The sequence below is a fragment of the Lissotriton vulgaris genome, chromosome 6, assembly GCF_964263255.1.
Source record: "Lissotriton vulgaris chromosome 6, aLisVul1.2, whole genome shotgun sequence".
NCBI classification, from domain to species: Eukaryota; Metazoa; Chordata; class Amphibia; order Caudata; family Salamandridae; genus Lissotriton; species Lissotriton vulgaris.
The window spans coordinates 1412004886-1412025969 of NC_141694.1; the positions used below are offsets into that span (position 1 = coordinate 1412004886).

At 45.6% G+C, this 21084-nt stretch overlaps 1 protein-coding gene across 1 annotated transcript in view; it reads left to right on the forward strand.

Moving 5' to 3' along the window:
• Window positions 1-21084, forward strand: part of ECT2L (epithelial cell transforming 2 like) — a 566170-nt gene that overhangs the window by 356913 nt on the left and 188173 nt on the right. The window contains exon 15 of the mRNA XM_086927539.1: window positions 20194-20283. Within this exon, the coding sequence (XP_086783665.1) occupies window positions 20194-20283 (90 nt within the window). The remainder of the gene's footprint in view (window positions 1-20193; window positions 20284-21084) is intronic.

Below are 21084 nucleotides of genomic sequence, written 5' to 3' on the forward strand. Positions count from 1 at the left end.
AGACTGGCCCAAATGTTGACAAGAAGGGCGGTCCAGAGAGTGTAACTGATGGGTATCCATATCGCACAGTGATGGGTCCAAACGTATCGTGTAGTGAATTAGACACATTCTGAACACAGAGCTCTGAGTTTCTTTAGACCCACAGTTATCATTAATATATATAGTGTTTTGCCTCATTTACGACTCCACAGTCACGTCCCGCATTCTTGTACCAAACAAGGACAGCTGAAAGTATTTGTATGATACCCAAAACCTGTATAAAGACTCGCTCAGATTGATTGCACTTTGAGACTGTCCTCAGACCCACTTCTGTACCTATGCTCCCAGACGAAGTGTTCAATTAAATCAACTGTTCCTGTTTTGCCATGCAATGTACATTCATATTCGAGCAACAACCGCGCAAGAGCTCGCCAAGCAAAGTGCTGCGCTACCACATCATGTGAAATGGGCCAGTTACACAAAGAGCCCTTGCTATGAGACTGACCTAGCCCCACAGACGGAAAATCTGTTCTTTGTCAGTCCCTCAGTGAAATCATAGATGATGGGGCGGTTTCTTCACCATGTTTTGATACTTAAAAAGTAATAATAATTCCATTGACATCTCTGGGTATTTTACTTATTGTGTGCCTGCCAGGAACAATTTACAGTAGGCTTAATGGAGTCTGCGATTATAACCTTTCTAGATAGATTGAAAGAAATCGCTCACCATAAGCATTAGAATATCTAAGCACTCTAATTTAGTCCATGAAAACAGCACTTTAAACTCCAAAATTTAGTCCCAAGAAATTTGACTCCACTTTGAAAGCTTATGTTATGTTTGTTTCACGCCACACCTTTAGTGCATCACAGGTAAAGTGCATTTAGCATTTAGCGGTCATTCCAGCTGTAAAGTTCACAGCTTCTATATTAATGTAAAGCCACTAAGAGCATTGCTCTCAACCTAATCAATACATTCCACAATCTGTGTTTTACTTTACAGTAGACATTCACATGTCTTCATTGTGTTACTATGGAATGTACTCATTCATGTTTATGAAGTCAAGGATTACTTTAAAATGTCTAGTTTCACACTGACATGGGTAGGGCATTGGTAGGAAACTTACTCTTGAATATGTGGTTTATATATAAATTTCTGATGGAGACGTCTAGCTGCAGATTCCTCATCTTAGAATTATCCCCAGGTGCCAGACTGGATCTGAAAATGTTTCTACAGCAGTGCCTCTGCGTGTTGGTAGAGATCGCCAGGCGACTCTGTACGACGACGTCCACCAGATGTGACATCTTCAAGAGTCCATATAATCCCTCCTCTGATACGTTGAAGTCAGTTTCTTCTTTTCCGTGCTTCCACGTGGATCGGGACTGCTCTCTTTGTTGTCCTACCTCGATGTTGTCAATGAAACTGTGTGCTTTTTTCTGGATATGTTCGGGTCCTGGTGAATACAATGTTGAGCCGGCAACCTATTTGCATGTGGTGTCTAGGCACGCGCCTTGACTCCGAACGGTGTGGCTCGTGTCTTCAGCTTCGGTCGTCGGCGCTGCAGGAACACGGCATAACACTGTTAGCCGCACAGTGGTTGATGGCCCCTCATCAGTCACAGTCATCTTCTTCCTCCGAGGACCACTCTAGGGCCAGCTCCCGAAGTCCTTTGTCCTGGCTGTTGCCTGGTAAGTCAGAACCGCAGCCTTCCCCGATTTTGCCACTTATTTGCGGTATACCTGGCTTGAGTCCTGATCCTCTGATATCGGAGTTGGAGTGGGTGTCTGGTCTATGCCTTCCAGTTTTTCCTGGCATCCAGGCGACTGTGGCTCAGATGAGGGACTACTACCTTGCCCTTCATGCCATTTTTGGCTCACAATGTCCCTCCGGCGATCCTCTCAGTCCAGATGAGGTCCTGATGGTAAGGCCTCGACTGACTCCACACAGGCGGGACCTGGGCCCTCCAAATCTGTGCTTGACTCCTTTTTAGCTTCAGTGCACAGCTCCACGGTTCCCAACTGTGATACCTATATTGGATCCTTCTGCACTGACTCCGGCGTCGATGGCACTGATCGCCTCTACTTTCTTTCTTCCCGAAGCAGAGCTGTCATCTTCAAGACATCGGTAACTGTGCCAATGGACCACTCCCTTTGGGCTACCTTCCTCTGCTTTCGGAGGACCCCCCTGCTTTTTTCTTCATGGCAAACTGGTATTTTGGTGATGTGCGTGGTCACATAGATGAGCCTCCTACGGAGATTCATTGGGTTTCTGACCTAGGTGACGCTAGTAGTCTTGACTCTTCCCCATCCTTGGGCCTGTTTTCTCCTCCTCACCTCGCTTTGGAGGCTAGTTCGGCTTTTGCTCAGCTTTTGCGGTGAGTTGATGTAGTTCTGGGGCTGCCGCATCTTCCTGTGGAAGTGACCATTGATCCCCTACTTGGGGTGCTTCAGCAGAGCCAGCTGAGAACTGAGCCTGCACTACCCTTTAGTGAAACCCTCTTTGATATTCCATTGGGCACTTGGGCTAAGCCAGTTTCAAGGACCTCGGTGGACTGCTCCATTGCTCACAGGCACCATCCTGCCCCTGGAGACTCGCTCTGCCTTTTCCATCAGCCTTCTCTGTGAAGCGTCGTGGTTCAGGCTGCTACAGCCTCCCCGAACATTGGCACTGTGTCCAACGTCCCGCTGAACAGGGAGTCTTAAGGTCTGGGCGCTTTGTGCCGATGTGTCTTTTCTGCTACCAGCTCCGCTATGCAGTCCCTGAATAAAACTTGTGTTTTGGGCCCTTTTTCTCATGTATTGTGGGATGCTGTCTCGAATCTTCTCCCCTCCATCCTGATGACTCTTGGGACACTCTCTCTCAGTAAATCCAGGATGGCCGTTAGGCGGCTACATTTCTGATTCGTGGTGGCATGGATACCACAGATTCTGTTGACGGGCCCTGACTCTTTTGGTAGCTCTTTGCCGGCAAGCCTGGTTACCTACGTCTGGCATCTCTGAGGCTGTAGAGTCTGCGTTGGTGGACATGCCTTTTGATAGTCAATATCGGTTAGGCTCTCAAGCTGACTCCACTTTACGCCATTTTAGGGATAGTCTGAGTGGAGAAAAATCTTAATACCTGATTACCATACCATTCTCTTCCTCCCCCGTTCTCGGTAGTGTTGGAAATGGTCTACTGCATTCCGTTCTGTGTGGACTGTTATAGGGCTGTGCGAGTTAGTTTCTCCTTCTTGTTTTCACTTGTCGCCTCCTCGTGGTGTCTGTTGTCGCCCTGACACAGCAGGTATTTTCTTTTCTTGCATTCTACCCTGTCGATGACAGGTTGTGGTTCCTAGTTGTTTTTCGGGAAGCATCTTACTTTATGACTCTGTTTGGTATCTACGCCCATGGCTGCACGGCGTTCTTTGCTTTCTACCCCGGTTCTTCTTGGGGTATTTTCTTGGTATTGTGCAGATGCACTGTTGCTTTGTATCATGTTTGGCAGGGTACTTCGTCTGTATGCCTTAAAGGTACTCTGACATGTTTCTGACTCCAGAGTGCCCATTATAGGGGATTCCATATGCAGTGTTTTTGTTCACTCGTGCAAGTTGGTGGATGGTGCATGAAGGTCCTGCCCCCTCTGTTGTTGAGTGTTTTCCACACCTGCCAGGGGTTTTCGTTCCCTTCACTCCATTCTTCCCTTGTTGACACGAGGGAAGGAGCATTGTCCTTGACCTAGAGCGCATTGTCCGGTACTGTCCTTAGTGGTGTTTGTTCTTTCTGTATTCCGGCATTAGCACTTCTTGTGCTTGTTCTCACTCTGCAAGGGTAATACAGGCTCCTACCATTCTCTTGTCTCTCTCCAAATTCTTGCGATCATCCCTTTTCCATTTTTTGGCCTGGTTGGCCTACTTGGCTGCCTTACCTCTACTGTGCCACTGCATTGTCTATTTTCCCTTGCTTCTGCTTTCCGCAAAACTAGAATTATTTTTTCCCTTTCATTAGAGATGTTTTCTGGACTCCTCCACTTCCGCCCCAACATTTTGTTACTGGAATGGCTGTTCTTAAATGTGCCTTCTTCTCGTTTGGGAGTGTGTGGCTGTTTTTTCCATCCTCCGTATTTTTCAGACATGGTTTCCTTGCCCATCCTGCCTGGGTTTGCCTGTACGGAGTCTTGTAATCCCCTGGGATTTTTTTCCGGGTTGTGCGGTGGGATTTTACCCCTTGGTGATTGGTCTCCCTTTTACTGGTTCACATACCGAGTTTGATTTTGGGAGACTTTGCGGTCCTCACTCATGTTGTTCCCTGGCTTGTTGACCGGGCGCAGGTTGTCCTGTGCACCAGAGGTTTTTCCTTGCTTCTGGCCTTCACGCTTGTTCGGCTGTGGGTGCTGCCTATTCATCTGTTATTTCAGTTCTGTACACTGGCCTTTGGCTGGTCCTCCAATTGTGGCGTTGGCCTTCCCATGCTATTTTCGCTTACAGTAAGGCCTGCTTTTCAGACTAGACCTCCCCTGTGTTGGCCCTGTTCCACTCTACCGTTTTTTCTTGTCCTCCATTGTGCTCTTTCTCCTCTCTTTTGGCTGGGTTGTTTCTCCCCTGTGGGTTTCTTCTCAGTTCTCTTTCAACTGCCTAAAAGTGCAGTTCAGTCAGTAGTGCTGTTTCTGTCTACTTATTGGATTTTCTGGGGTGCTTGGGTGGCTTCCACCCCCCATTTGCCTTTCGATGGGCCTCTGTAGCTGGTTTCCAGCTCGCCATTGTCTCGCCTTCGGCCCGTGACCGTAGTTGTGGTCGCTTGCATGTATCCCTCTTGGGCACTTTTGTTATTCTGTGAATGTTATCTTTAGATAGATTTCTATGTCTAAATATCTTCATACCTATCTATTTATTATATGTTGCCTTCTTTCATGAGTCCCAGTGGGCTTCCCTCTCCCTCGCAGTGTTTCCTCTACCTCATGTGGTCTGTGGCCATGATTGTGTGCTCACAATACTTCTTGGGCTATTGGCAGGTTCCCTCTGCATTTCCTTCTTCTATGCCTCAGAGCTTTAGCCCAATAGTTTTAGCTATTGTCCTTAGGCTCCTGCTGCAGTTTCTTGGGTCGGTTGATATTCTGGGAGACATTGTAGTGCTAGGTTTCTCTGAAGTGTTCTCCCACTCATCATATTCTTCTGTCCTGGCGTCCTTTCCCATGTTGTGGAACGGCTGCATATTCGATTCCGTACCGGATTCTTCCAGAGTTTTCTGGTGAGATGTTGTCTTCTTCTTTTTCTTATGCTGCCGAATGGCCTGTTCTGGGATCCTTCTTGGACTCATTTTGCAGACCCTCCTATGAGGACAGTATCGATTGGGTATCTATTCTAAAGTAATGAATATGTGGCTAGACATCTTTGTTAGATGGATAAGTTACTTATCTTCGGTATTGCCTTATCTGGTAGAGACTAGATCTAGATTCCTTACCACCCTACCCATCCTCCCCGCACTGCAAACTGATTCTCCCCTTCTTCCGGATCCCTTTTTTGTACCAGTGTGCCTTTCATTTTCACGAAACAAAAATAAAACATACAGAGGGGAGAACCCGAAGGACAGCCGCCCGGCGCCCTCTACCAACATGCAGAAGCGCTGCTGTAGCAAGATTTCCCGATCCAGTTTGGCACCTGGGGATAATTCTAAGGTAAGGAATCTGGGGCTAGATCTAGTTTCTACCAGATAAGGCGTTACAGAATGTAAGTACCTTATTCATTCAAACTGCACACATAGTTGCATGCATATACAATTCCGATATGGTAGCATGCATCATTAAACCTCTTTAATCATTACATCAACCCTTGCAAATAAGGTCCACATAACTGTCGTGATGACCTAAGAAACGTAAAGTGTTGAAACTTATATTGTCAAGTTTATCAGCAAATTGTCCATTGGGATGATATAGGAAAGCTAGTCACCCTAACTCTCCATGCCTGATAGTGGTTTTCAGCAAAGTGCAAGCTTTGTAACTTTCCCTGCTATAGTCACAGCCTCCCAAAGCATATGTCAGTGTCTAATCTGCTTTCAGAGCTTCACTGGTTGGCCATGGACAAAATAATTCAGTTTAAAGCCTTGTGCTATATGCACCAGGCTAGAGTTGGCACAGCTGGACACTACATCCAAGATCTGGTGGGCCCTTACCAGCCTGAACGTATGCTTCGGCCATCAAATCAGTCCCTCTGTAAAGTGCCTAGAATTTATTTGTCTACCACGCATGGGTTTGGGGCGATTGTTCTCATGCCATGGCCGGAAGCTATGGACCAACCTTCTGGAATCGTTGCAAGTCAGCTTCTCCCTTCTAGAGTTTGGCAAGGGATAGAAGACCTGGCTGTTTTGATTAGTGGGCGGATATCCTTTTACGTATGTTTAGCACTATGAAATCTCTTAGGACCGCTGAGCACTTAATAAGAACACAATAACAATAATAACACTCTATCAGAGGTCTTCAAGTTTTTTTGCTCTAAGCCCCCTTAAGTAAACTGTTTTGAGAGAGCCCCCTCCAACATTTTTAATAAGAAGTGGGGGAGTTTGAGAGGCAAACCTGAGAGCAAGGGGTAGGACTTATGAGATCATTTGAGGGTAACCTACCTTTTCTGTAGCTCATAATCCACACTAGGCGGAAGTGTGAGATTTATAAAAGACCAAATGTGTCAAACAAAAATAGAAATTGACCAAAAATACTACTTGGGATGTTGTGAGCCTGTCACTCTCCTGGGCCCTAGTGCAACTGCACCTGCTGCACTAATGATACCTGCAGCCTTAAGCAGCAGGCTGTCTTCTCTGCCTCTTTCACCCCTTCCCCATTATGACTGGCTGTCCCTCCAATCTTGGAACAGGCTCTCTTTCACTTTCAGAAAAATATGAGCTCCCACCCGTTGTTTCCTTTTTGCAGCAAGGGGATCCCTGCCCTAATGATACCATGAAAAGTGAGTTCCCATCACCGTTTTATAAAGTAAGACAGTCATAATATTGATGCAGTAGGCCTCCCACAACTTTGGGTCACAGAGCCACTGCACCCGCTTCAGCAATGAGAGGTACTTTTTTGTAAAGCAGATTCCTCTGCCCTTTGTTCATTCTCCTTTCTACCATTTCTCTGAGGCCTAGCTAAGGGGTAACCTCAGCTTCAATGTTACCCTCTCTTGGGCCATTGGTCCAAGACCCATAGCAATACTGGCACAGCAAAGGTGCATTAGGCCCTGATGCAAGCAATGAAGACTAGTAAAACAGCCATAATTGGGGTTTAGTTGGCCCATCACACCCCTGGGCCCGAGTGTCACTGCACCTGTAGACCCAATGATAAATAAACTCCTGCCAAGCAGACTGTCTCCTTTGCCCATTCCACTGCGCCATTACTCCACAGCAGGCCTTCTGCTCCTTTCTGAAACAAAAAACCAATGGGAAAAAACCCAAATTTACATGTTTTACTTGGGCCTTGTTCTCTGTTGAGCAAGGGTGGCCAGAGACCTAATGCAAGCGAGGAAATGGGTGCCCGGGCACTTTTTGCTATAAGACTACAATTATTTGGATGCTGTGGCCCCTCACACTCAAGGTCCCAGTGCTACTGGACCTGCTGCACTAATGACAGTTAAGGCCCTTAAAAAAAATTTCCCCACCTGAATATGTCCATTGGTAATTGAAAAGTGAGCCATCCACGGTTGTATGACAGCGGCAAGCATGGCAAAACCAAGTTTGCCTCTACCACGCACCTGAACAACGAATGCATCTGAACAACGCATACTTTTACCACGCATGCCTTTACCATAAAAGTCTTTACCACACATGTTATTTAGTGTTTTATATGCCTTTACCGCACAATTTTGTGGTAAAGCCATGGCTGGGACAGGAATGTGTGGTAAAGATCACACCCTATGCCACCTGCCCTTGGCCCCAACAATCAACCTGACCCATGCCCTAAAAAGTACCCCTACCTCACCCCCACGAGTCCTAAAAATGTCTGTGTTCCCCAGAGCCCCAACAACTTCTCAGTTCCCCCAGCCCTAACTACCCCGACCCCCAGCCCTAAAAACTACTCCGCCCCCCTTGAGTCCTTAAAACTGCCCAAACCCTAAAAATTACCCAAGACCTAAAAACTACCCAGACCACCCCTTGAACCCTAAAAGTTAACTGACCCCCCAGCCCTAAAAACTATGCGACCTCCCAAGCCCTAAACCTACCCTGACCCCGCTCTAAAAACCTCCCGACCCCCCTTCAGAGCCACAAAACAACCCAACCCTTAAAAACTACCCCCATCCCCCGAAACCCGGCCCAGCCCCACGTCCTCTCACGATTCTTCCTGTTCCTGGGACCGCCCATCTTAGCATCCAGACCGCACATATGCCTTAACCCCAAATATGCATGGTAAAGCAAGCGTAGTTGCCTTTGCGTTGGAATGGCAGGTGTGGCTCTGTGGGTGTTTTATTAGCACATTTCCCGCCCTACATAGAACCATTTCCTCGAGGCCATCTCTTTGGTGCTATGCGTAGATCTTACTCTTTTTCTTTTCCTCCTGGGACTGAGGTGGCCGGGGTCCGAATGATCAGGGATCTGGGTCTAAATCTGAGTCTAAATGTGACCCTGCTGCAAGGTCGAAATGGGTGAAATACATGGGGACTGACTTGCTCATTCTTTTTTTTATTTCACAAAAATAGTTCTCATACTTTTTGTTGAAAAACAACTGTCCCTCCATGGTTGATGTGGACTTTGAAGTGCCTCTGGGTGAAAGTGAGGAGGTGGGTTTTGGAGGGGGTCTACTGTGTGGCGAAGTCAAATAGGGTCAGGTGCCTGCTATCTGAAAGACATGTAAATGCATACATTTGGCTGGTCTCAAAATGCTAAGGTTGACTATGAAACCAATATAGGCTTTAATCAATAGAATCACTTTTTTTGGAGGAGTAATGGTATTATCAGCTAAATACTAGAAAGCATACTTTTAATGGACACTTATATAATGTTTTACACTAGGTACAGTCTACCAATTACTAAAATATATTATTTGGAAGCACTTATTTTTTCTAAAAACTGAATAATTTTGTAGTAGTTTCTTAAACTGTGTGTAATTAAATTTTAAAATAATGGCTTGTATATTTACAGTGCTTTTTGTTAAATGGGGGAACCTTACAGCACAGAGAGGGCATTCTGTGTGCACATATGTTGTTCACTTAAGGATTAAATAACTTACAGATTAGAGTTCGTGTCAGTAGTATATGCAGCAGTTGGGTGGCAGAAGATGTATGTTGGGCAACTGCAGATGTATGGAATAAAGAGGAGGTGTATGAATGGTATGCATAATGGTAGAAGGGGTGCCACGGTTGTCTGTATCCAAATACATGTAGTGTTTCTGTGAGACTGGCAGACTATAGGGAGTTTACTGTACAATAGAAAATGTTTCTTTGGCATAATCAACTTGACATGCACTGCCTAAGTAATTCTTGGACTAGATTGAGTGTCTCATTAAAAAGGTATTGACAGTGCTTCAGAGGGTCATTGCAAGGATGGTGTCCCAGTAGACTATGCAGGGTGGGGGTATGAGAGGGTAGTGTAGGTCTATTGAGGTATCTGCACATTGTTCATAATGCCTAAATGTTGATGCCGGTCATCCTGGGCACCTGCCCCAACACAGAACCTCAGTTCTTCTTGTGTGTCATGCTTATTTCCCACTTCTGTCTCTATGGGTCAGTCCTTATTCTTGTCTCCTTTCCTGGGATGTTGGGTATCTCATCAGCCATTGTCTTTCAGTGTAAGATATGAGGTCAGTTTGTCAGTCGACTGTATGTTCGGAGGGCCTCTCACTTTCTGAATCTTTTCCAGTGCTGCTCTGTGCTCCCCCAGTATTTTGTTTTTTTGCTTGGGGGTCTTCTGTCAACCGCGTCTTTCTACTTCTTGCCAATCAGAATTCAGAGCTCTTTGGATGCGATAGGTCCAGAAGTGTGAGGGCATCTGTTTTAGTATGTTGCAAGTCAGATACCTTGCACGCCTCTTTCAGTGATTTGGTCACCCAGAGTTCACCCTGCCACATGAAGAGCAATTGAAAGAGGTGCCCCATTGATTGAGGGGTCCCCATTGCATTCTTTGAGGAAGGAGGTAACTGGGCAAAAAGCGTCTCTTTTAACAAGGGTTACCATCAATACTTCTTGGAAAATTTGAAGGTCATTGCCATTGTAGCAGAGAGGGCCCCCCGTCTCACTGCCTCAAGGATTGTCTCCTTATCCTCATAATGATGGAAGAAAACCAAGCTGTCGGGAGGATATGAAGAGTTCAGGTTGCTGGCTCCTGCTCCATGAGACAGAGTTGAGTGGGTCTGGAGTGTGTTCAAAAAGGATAGTCTCTACTAGCCCCAGATATATCTTCTTGTGTCTGTTCCCCCCCCCCCCCCCCCTGATTCACAGATTACAGCATCTGGATCGCTTCTGTAAATCTTCCTGCTTTTCCTACAGAGTTATCATGTGGTCATAACAGTGATATTCTTCCAGGTCAAGGGATTTTTTCTAATGAGTGTACTCTGTAGCCTAGGTCTTTCCTCATTTCCAAGAGGCTCTGCATGAGGTCAGTACAAACCGCTGTCATCCCTTTTTGAGGTCCGTGAAAAATTCGTCATGAGCCTCTCATCAGCATGCAGGAATGAGGTGGGTCCGTCCTCCTGGTCGCCTCTTGTTTGCTTGGTATATTTAGTTCTCCCCTCCCTTCTTTTGTTGATAGTTACTTGGAGAAGGTCTTTGAATATGCATTCTTGCTTGGGTTTAGACGCAGCCATGGTTACCTTTATTCTTCCTGGTCTGAAGCTGGTGTTACTTGCAGAGGTCAGTGTTTCTAATTGTAGGATCTTCCCGATTTCTCCCTGTGCCCTTTGACTGCCAGATAACATGGGCTTTCCATTCTCATCTTCAGCCTTTTGAGCTCTGCCTTAAAGCCTAATCAGGACATTTGTGGGTAATTGAGCTAGGAATTATAGCTCTTAATCCAAGGGGGAACAGAGCCATCTCAAGACCCCTCTGACCAGGGTTCATTGCGTCTTGGGAACCCCTCCTCAAGCACATCCTTGATGCTGGGCCTTGAAGCCATAGGTGGGTCTTAACCCAGTGTTTGTTTGTTTTACGTGCTACAGAGGGTCTTCAGTGTAGCATGAGGAGCCCTCTCTCCGTTCCTGTACAGTGGAGGTGCCCCAGTGCTGCTCCTACCATATTCCTTGGCTTTCCAATTTAGGGACCCCAGCCTTGAAAAATATGGGCCCAGAGCTCTTCCGCTTGGGTCGTAGGGATAGTCTGGCATCTTTGAGCCTTGCAAGCCCCTATCTTATGGTCTATGGGGAGTAGTATGCGTGGGTCCTCCTCCCTCAGTCTTACTGCCCCGAACTTCCGGAAGGGTTCACCACATGGAGACGGCATGGCTTGGTTCCAACCTTGTTGCCCCCTGTTCAGCCTCTCGCTTATTGCCTCGTTTACGGCCACCTCTGCTGTCTGGGACTTCAAATTGTCTCTGCTGTTGTTCCCCTCCTGGCCCACACGTGTTGTGCTGCATATTTCTGGAGTGCAGGCACACCATGTGGGTCTTCCAGCTCCAGTCTTTTTCTGGAATTCGTCTTGGAAGCCTTCATGGCGTGCCTCTCCACTCAGGCCTTCTGGGTCATGGCCACAGGGGATTGCTGCATTGTTGTCCATCTGTGGTCTTCTGTGCGCCTAGGGCGCACCACTTGGGTTTGGGTGGACTGAGGGCCTTCCAAGCTCAGGCCCAGGTCCGCTGTTTATCACTGTCTACTCAGGGGCAGGTGGCCTACTGGGAGCGCCTCACCCCTGATGCTCCAGTGCACAGAACTGGCCATCTCGGATAATGCCAGTCCCACGCCATTGCTGATCAGATGCATTATGGTTGTGTGTGAGGCACCAGCACCCCCATACTCCTTCTTCGTGCTGACGAGAGTGCTTTAGGTCCTGTAGAAAATCAGGTTGCAGCAACGTGCTCCTGAGGATTCTCAGCAACCGTGCCTGTGTTAGGACCCGATTCAGAAAAGGGGGTGGTGATGAACAGAGTGTCTGAATTAAGCAGACCACTCTTACCCATTCCAAAGATCAGGGCTTGATCCATCACCGTTTTTTAGCTCACTGCACCATCCCAGCTCAGAACCTGGCTACATGCAAATTAGTCTGTCCCTGGCCCAGTGCATCATGGGAACAGGGCAGACCAAACTACCAAGCCAATTCTTATACTGGGAAGGAAACAAGCTACCGGGGACCGGTTTCTGGCATTTCAGCCGTCGTCGGCCCGGCTTGCTTGAATCCTGATGGTGCAATGAGCAAGGGACTCACATCTGAGTATACCCTTCCACGCTTATGGTGGACAAAATGATTCAGAAAAGGGGGTGGTGATGAACAGAGTGTCTGAATTAAGCAGACCACTCTTACCCAGTCCAAAGATCAGGGCTTGATCCATCACCGTTTTTTAGCTCACTGCACCATCCCAGCTCAGAACTTGGCTACATGCAAATTAGTCTGTCCCTGGCCCAGTGCATCATGGGAACAGGGCAGACCAAACTACCAAGCCAATTCTTATACTGGGAAGGAAACAAGCTACCGGGGACCGGTTTCTGGCATTTCAGCCGTCGTCGGCCCGGCTTGCTTGAATCCTGATGGTGCAATGAGCAAGGGACTCACATCTGAGTATACCCTTCCACGCTTATGGTGGACAAAATGATTCAGAAAAGGGGGTGGTGATGAACAGAGTGTCTGAATTAAGCAGACCACTCTTACCCAGTCCAAAGATCAGGGCTTGATCCATCACCGTTTTTTAGCTCACTGCACCATTTCAGCTCAGAACCTGGCTACATGCAAATTAGTCTGTCCCTGGCCCAGTGCATCATGGGAACAGGGCAGACCAAACTACCAAGCCAATTCTTATACTGGGAAGGAAACAAGCTACCGGGGACCGGTTTCTGGCATTTCAGCCGTCGTCGGCCCGGTTTGCTTGAATCCTGATGGTGCAATGAGCAAGGGATTCACATCTGAGTATACCCTTCCACGCTTATGGTGGACAAAATGATTCAGAAAAGGGGGTGGTGATGAACAGAGTGTCTGAATTAAGCAGACCACTCTTACCCATTCCAAAGATCAGGGCTTGATCCATCACCGTTTTTTAGCTCACTGCACCATCCCAGCTCAGAACCTGGCTACATGCAAATTAGTCTGTCCCTGGCCCAGTGCATCATGGGAACAGGGCAGACCAAACTACCAAGCCAATTCTTATACTGGGAAGGAAACAAGCTACCGGGGACCGGTTTCTGGCATTTCAGCCGTCGTCGGCCCGGCTTGCTTGAATCCTGATGGTGCAATGAGCAAGGGACTCACATCTGAGTATACCCTTCCACGCTTATGGTGGACAAAATGATTCAGAAAAGGGGGTGGTGATGAAACCAGAAACCGGTCCCCGGAAGCTTGTCTCCTTTCTGGTGAAGAATTGGCTTGGTAGTTTGGTCTGCCCTGTTCCCATGATGCACTGGGCCAGGGACAGACTAATTTACATATAGCCAGGTTCTGAGCTGGGATGGTGCAGTGAGCTAAATAACGGTGATGGATCAAGCCCTGATCTTTGGACTGGGTAAGAGTGGTCTGCTTAATTCAGACACTCTGTTCATCACCACCCCCTTTTCTGAATCGTTTTTGGCCACTATAGGTGTGGCAGGGTATACTCAGACATGAGTCCCTTGCTCACTGCACCATCAGGATTCAAGCAAGCCGGGCCGACGACGGCTGAAATGCCAGAAACCGGTCCCCGGAAGCTTGTCTCCTTTCTGGTGAAGATTTGGCTTGGTAGTTTGGTCTGCCCTGTTCCCATGATGCACTGGGCCAGGGACAGACTAATTTGCATATAGCCAGGTTCTGAGCTGGGATGGTGCAGTGAGCTAAATAACGGTGATGGATCAAGCCTTGATCTTTGGACTGGGTAAGAGTGGTCTGCTTAATTCAGACACTCTGTTCATCACCACCCCCTTTTCTGAATCGTTTTTGGCCACTATAGGTGTGGCAGGGTATACTCAGACATGAGTCCCTTGCTCACTGCACCATCAGGATTCAAGCAAGCCGGGCCGACGACGGCTGAAATGCCAGAAACCGGTCCCCGGAAGCTTGTCTCCTTTCTGGTGAAGATTTGGCTTGGTAGTTTGGTCTGCCCTGTTCCCATGATGCACTGGGCCAGGGACAGACTAATTTGCATATAGCCAGGTTCTGAGCTGGGATGGTGCAGTGAGCTAAATAACGGTGATGGATCAAGCCTTGATCTTTGGACTGGGTAAGAGTGGTCTGCTTAATTCAGACACTCTGTTCATCACCACCCCCTTTTCTGAATCGTTTTTGGCCACTATAGGTGTGGCAGGGTATACTCAGACATGAGTCCCTTGCTCACTGCACCATCAGGATTCAAGCAAGCCGGGCCGACGACGGCTGAAATGCCAGAAACCGGTCCCCGGAAGCTTGTCTCCTTTCTGGTGAAGAATTGGCTTGGTAGTTTGGTCTGCCCTGTTCCCATGATGCACTGGGCCAGGGACAGACTAATTTGCATATAGCCAGGTTCTGAGCTGGGATGGTGCAGTGAGCTAAATAACGGTGATGGATCAAGCCCTGATCTTTGGACTGGGTAAGAGTGGTCTGCTTAATTCAGACACTCTGTTCATCACCACCCCCTTTTCTGAATTGTGTTAGGACCCGGCCACTTGGGCTGGCAATATGTTGCGGCTTCCTCGCTGTTCCAGCGTAGGGCCGCCCAGCTCTGGGGTCATGTTTTTGCCTCGGCTGCGCAGTTGGGTGGTTGTATTCTGTCCCCGGGCTTCATGATGGCAGCAGCTGGTGGTGTAGGTAGTCAATCAGGCCTGCGACTGGGGCTGTAGCTCCTGAATGAAATGATCACCACCATCTTGGGCTCCGCCACTCCCCCTGGCATAAATGAAAGATATGGCAATATTTTCTAGTAATAATAATCTGCTTAATGAATATCATAAAAGGTTTGTTTGATTAGTATGTCTACATCAAAGACTACTTAAACTTTTATGCTGGGTTGCATATTCTTTTTTTTTTATAAAATCTTTTTATTTTTAACGAACATACATTAGGTGGTGGTCATCACAATCAGGTGAGCAACTTACACAAGCGTATTTCAGGGAAACATAATACATGCACAATACCTTGAGTGCAGAAGGTGTGCAGAGCAATGCACCATAATGTCTTTACAATGTGAGCGGTTCGTCAGTTGTAACAGTTCGGGGGGTTCGCAAATGTTGCCTCTGCATTCATTCCAATTGGACCACACTTCTATCCATTTCCGTGGACATCCGCGCACCACATACACCGTTTTTTCCCGGAGCATGCACCAGTCAATATCGGTCTTCCAAGATTCCAGTGTAGGAGGGCCGGTCGCCCCCCAATGCTTGGCAATGTTACGTTTAGCGATGGTAAATCCCAGTGTCGCCCATAGCTTCCCCCGGGGTGGCAGATCTGAGGGTTCCCAGATGTTCAGGAGGCACCTTTTGGCTTCCACTCGTAGTTTCACCCCCCATACTTCTTGCATACAACGGGTCACTCGGGTCCAGTAATTACTAATCAGCGGGCATTCCTACAGTATTTGGAAATAAGTCCCAACCTCCCCACAGCCCCTCCTGCAAAGCCCATCCGCACTCCGGCCCATTCGCTGCAGTCTAGTACCTGAGAGGTATACCCGATGCAGAATTTTCAGCTGAACTAGCCGCAGCCTGGCCGATATGGCCACCTCCTTAGGGGAGGCAAGTGCATTCCCCCATTCCTCCTCGTCTATTTCCAGCCCATCCGCTTCCCATTTCCCTTTGAGGGGCAACAGTAGGTCTGGGGAGTTGTTAATGATTTTCTTATATGTGAGTGAGAAGGCGTGTTCGGGGAGGTGGCCGTCTAGTAGTCTATCCTCCAGGGGGGAGTAGGCAGGGGGCTGTGTTCCCGCGAGGATGTTTGCCTGGAGGGAGTGCCTAACTTGTAGGTATCTGAAGTACTCTGTGTGGGCTAGCTCGTAGGTATGGTGGAGTGATGCAAATGATACCACATCCTCTGGGCCCCACAGGTCCTGGATGCAGGAGATGCCGATGAGGTCCCAGTTTCTGAACCCCTTGGTGCGGCCCAGCGTTCCTAGCTTCTCTGAAGACCCACAGGAGGGTTGCCATCGTGAGAGTGTCAGCCCATCCTAACTTTCGCTGGACTATGTGCCACAGCTGTACAGAATGATGTGTGGGTCCAGTGAGTTGATACCGGCCAGGCCTAGAATAGAGCGCCGCCTCGAAGTTTCCTCCCAGCAAAAGCCAGCGATCCATGCCATACCCGGGGTCGTTACCGTCACAGTATGTGCCTTGATTGATGGCTGCGATGGGTTGCATATTCTAATATTTCTTCACTAGCTAGCGGTTCTTAACCTGTTGACAACAATGACTAACTACTGAAAGCCAGGGACTCCCGTTTAAGAGGTTTCTCTGATTTGAACCTAAAAAAATACTCAAAATTACAGCAACAAGCATTCCTCAAATAAATATACAAAATATGAAATATTTTCTTTAATTCACAAACTAAAATATATACAGAAATCGTAATTTTAATTTAAATGGGAAGATTGGAACTTTTCAAAATTTGATTACTTTTGTAAAAGGCAAAGTGATCTACTGGACTGTAGCAAATTCTATTGTCCTTTTTTTGCTCCTAATGCATTCTGTCTGTTTGTCAGTACATACTATTGCTCCAATTTAGGCCACAAGTAGTCCATACTACTGTTTTCTGTCCCTACGCTGCTCTTGTGAATCAAGCTAAGGACACCAACTTAATTTTTAACCTAGTTCAAATGATTTAGCATTTACGGAGCATTTTAAGGTTTTGCTTTTAATGTGTATATACTGTATTATTCTGCTAACAATATTTCATTTCCTAAACATTTGTGGACCCCTGAGTAGGCATTGTGGGTCCTGGTGGTCGGCAGACCACTAGTTAATAATCACTGTTGTACACTACTTCTCTGGTCTGGAGTGGTACTAATTGTATGCTCAAATACAGCTTCAGCAGCCATTGCCCCAGTTGGGATTCTTCCTATAGCCTAGATATTTAATTTGATCCCATTGGTACTAGCAAAAAATATAATCAAAATCACAAGTTCTGCAAAATTCCAAATTCTATCCGGTGTAAAACACCCCTTAAATAATGCATAAACCAGCTGTAGTGAGAAGGTTTAGTTGATGTCCTGAGCTGTGAAGAATAATATTTGAGGTACTTACATTGACAAACGAAGCTGCTCATGGTTCAGTACCATTATTTCTTGTGAACTGGATGAAATACACACAAGAGTGGTATGGTCCAGTGTAAATTGTTATGGACTACTAATGGTCAAAGCAATGTATGCAGTGAGTGGGGTTTAGGCCTTACCGCTCATATTAGTTCACTTTGGAACTTGCTACTCAATATCCTGTAAGGAAACAGTTCCCTCCTTATGTTTAAAACTCAGAAACCTTGCTTTCTAATACCTGTGCTGCCAACATGTGTTTCCATAACTCTTGCATGTTTTCTGTGGATTTTTTGCACTTTTAAAGACCTGATGGTGACATTGATGAGCTGTATTACTATGTAAACATATGTACATACAATTCATGATACATTCCTAGACCTGCTTCAATATCATGCTGAATTTGTGCTGTGACATTGCATGGGCCATGATTTGGAAGAAGCCACAGGCACAACAGTGCATGTCTGTCATTACCCAACTATTGGTACAGAAGGAATGAGGCTCATGAGTTGTTCTATATCCGGGTCCATCTACTTCAAAATTAATGGTGAGAGCATTTTGTGTACTTGATAATCTGTCATCTCCAGTGCAAGTCCTATATCCTTGGCGTTTTTTGTACGCATATGGCTTGGCCTAGCTGTGGTATTGACAGGGTCAGGAAATAGTTGCACTGCTGCTCGGGGACCAGGATTGCATAATTCAGTCTCCTCTGTTCTCCTCTACAGGTCCGAAAGTGTGGACCAAGAAGAGCAGGACTCTGGTGTTGCTCAGCTGCTGTCTGTTCTTTGAGAATGGATGTTGGCAGCAGTCTGACTTACACTGACTTGACTGATGGCTTGGAAAAGGAAACGTCTTTCATCAGAGGCCAATACTGACTCTTCTTTTTTCTCGTCAGTCTGTCTTAAAATATTGCTTCTCACTGTTATGCCCAGTTAACCGTTGGCAACCAAAAGGATTTAAATATCGGAATGTATACCCGAAAACGTGTCCGTTTTTTGTATTATTATAAATCTCGTTATTAGTTTTCTGTTCAACAAACAAACATCAGCAACACAATGAATTTCAGCAGTTCTCATCATCAAGAATCGCAGTATAGTATCCCACTATTTCTACAATCGTTAATATGTAAACCTGTTTTTAATTTCTTATTTATGAATCATAGGTCGTGGCCAAAATAGGAAATCCATGGTCTCCAAATTGTGTTGTGTTTGTGAGGGAAACCATGTGAAAGTATATCCACTTCAGACACCACTTACTCACTTGAGGACCTCTGTGAGATTTCTCAGTTAGGCAATGTCCTGCTTGTCCAATAAAGACCACAAGCTGATCAGTATCCTTTAGGGAATCCAGTCTCCTCCATTATACCCAGAAATACTAGTTTTGATCATGTCATCATAGGGATGTGTATTACCTTAGATAGGGTCAACACAATAGTGGCCCAATATTTCAGAATCTTAAATAAGGACAGTGTTACACAATAGTAGTCTCTGGTATCAATCTCACATTTAAAACGCAACATAGGGAGGGAAATCCCAGATGCAAAATGGTGTGTAATATATGCTCTGCATATATTTAAATTGAATTAGTCTGAGCTTATTCTGGATCACAATTGTGCATGCTGCCAATTTTGTCTCCTGTCACTCACTGCCGGCCGGGGTAGATTTTGCCTCACAGGCCTCTATAATGTCTGTCATTGGATCAGGAGTGTTATTTACCAGTCAAAGTTAGATCTTTGAGATTTTCTTACCTTCCGAAGGGCCCAGGGTCAGGCTTGCCTCTAGCATGCTACGTTCTGGTAGGTCTTCAAGGGGCTCTTTGTGGACTCAAAGGATGCCCCACAACGGCATATGTTTATAGAATTGGGTTCAATGTATCTCAAATGTTTTATATATCTCCTTAAAGGATTTGATGTGTCTCGTCTCCCAGATATCGCCCACTCTCAAAACACCAATGGTGTCCCATCCAGAGAACCCAATTTGTTAACTTGTGTTGGCCATGTCTCTTGCCAAATGTAGTCTTTTAGGACAACTGTCCATTAAACATTTTACACCAGCTGTCTAACACCACCTTCATCGCTGGAGATAGATTGGTCTGTATTGAGCCACCATATAATGCTCACATCACCACAAACTCTGTGAGTTATGGCAGCTGAAACCACATTTCAGGGTCATTTCTGCATCCAGATAAACAGTTGTTGAGGCTGATCAGTTGGGCTGCCCAGTAATACAGTTGCATATCCACTATTCAAAGGCTCTCTCGTATCATGATTCAACACAGTTATCAAAAGTTACCCTAGATGAATTATGTGCATATAAGAATATGCGACAATATTCACACAATTTTAAAACTTGTCCTTCTTTAATATGGTCAAGTCCTCTGGAATTATGCGACTGTGCAGCTGCTGTGTTTCTTACATATTTACAGATTTGCCACATAATCCATCATCTGCTGCATAATCTGCAGATCTTAACAAAAAATATTGTTTCAAACTGTTCAAAATTTACTGAATACGCAGCAACACATGTTGCGCAGTGTAAGGCCCTTTGCAAGGGTTGAAGGGTCACCTTTCTGTTGCATATTGCTATATTTGGGTGTTAAACTGGTACTAATGAGGTGTAACCAATACCCAGACAGTATTAAAAAGTGTGAGAAGGACGAGATAATGAAGTAATACTATCACAAAATGTGCCGCATTATGGCGTATCATTTTCCTTTTCTTGCCACATAATTTACTCAACCCTACCACATAATATGGCCCTTCCCTGATGTATAATTCCAGGGGCCTTGACTTTGGTACTTTTTCTTTTATTATGATGTCTATATGTCTAGACTATAATTTGTTTTGTCTTCTGTCTGTAGAATGCACTAGTGTATGACGGTACATCTTAAATTTTGTAATTATAGTAGGATAATGTGATTGGGTGAGGATTATATGTTCCTTTTCCTTTTTAGGATGAAGTAACAGAAGGGGAAAAGTCACCCAAAAGGAGTGGTCACAGTATGAGAGGGAGTGATAAAAAGTTTGAAAATATAATTAAATTGGTAAGAAAGTAAGACATTATTTTCATTTCACAACATTCATTAAAAAAATTATAATTGCATTAACTATGCTCACTATGTTTAGAAAAGCTTTGGCTTCCTTACAAGAATTGCTTTTTCCCAGTACCAAGTTTTTCTTTATCAATTTATTATCCCACGAAGATGTAAACTTTGTAATTTTCATGAAATCATCACTTGTAATAAGAAAATGCATTATTTATGATTGATTTATCCAGGGATTTATCCAGAGGATGAGGAATATTTTTTCGAGGTCGTACAACTAATCAAATAATCCTGTCATTTTCCTAAGAAAGGAGAATACAAGATTAAAAACAATAAGCCTACAATTGTGACAGGTTTTATACTAACTAGAATTTGTAATTATGCCTTAGAAACAGATCGTGTGGAAGCCATGCAGTGATATTAAAGGTACCAGTGGAATAATCGAGGGAGAAAACAGCAGTGGTCTCAGGACTGTTTATTGAGCATATAGATGATATAGAGAAAGAAGACAGTCCTTTCCATGGCGCGGAGAAAGTGTGTGGTAAGGTGCAAAGTAAATCAGTTGAGTGCCATATCTGATATACCAAGAGAAGTATATTAGAAAGAGTATTTGATTAACAGCAGTGGAAAGATCTAAATGTTCAGAACAGATTAAAGTGTGTGATACCAAGATTTAAGGAGATGGGATGTTTTCTCTCAGTGTAGCACAAATATAACAGCTCAATTTTGCACTGTTTCTCAGAAGCCAGTGGTTCAGTCATCTCTGCGTATGAGTGCAAGATACATTTTAATTGCTCGTAA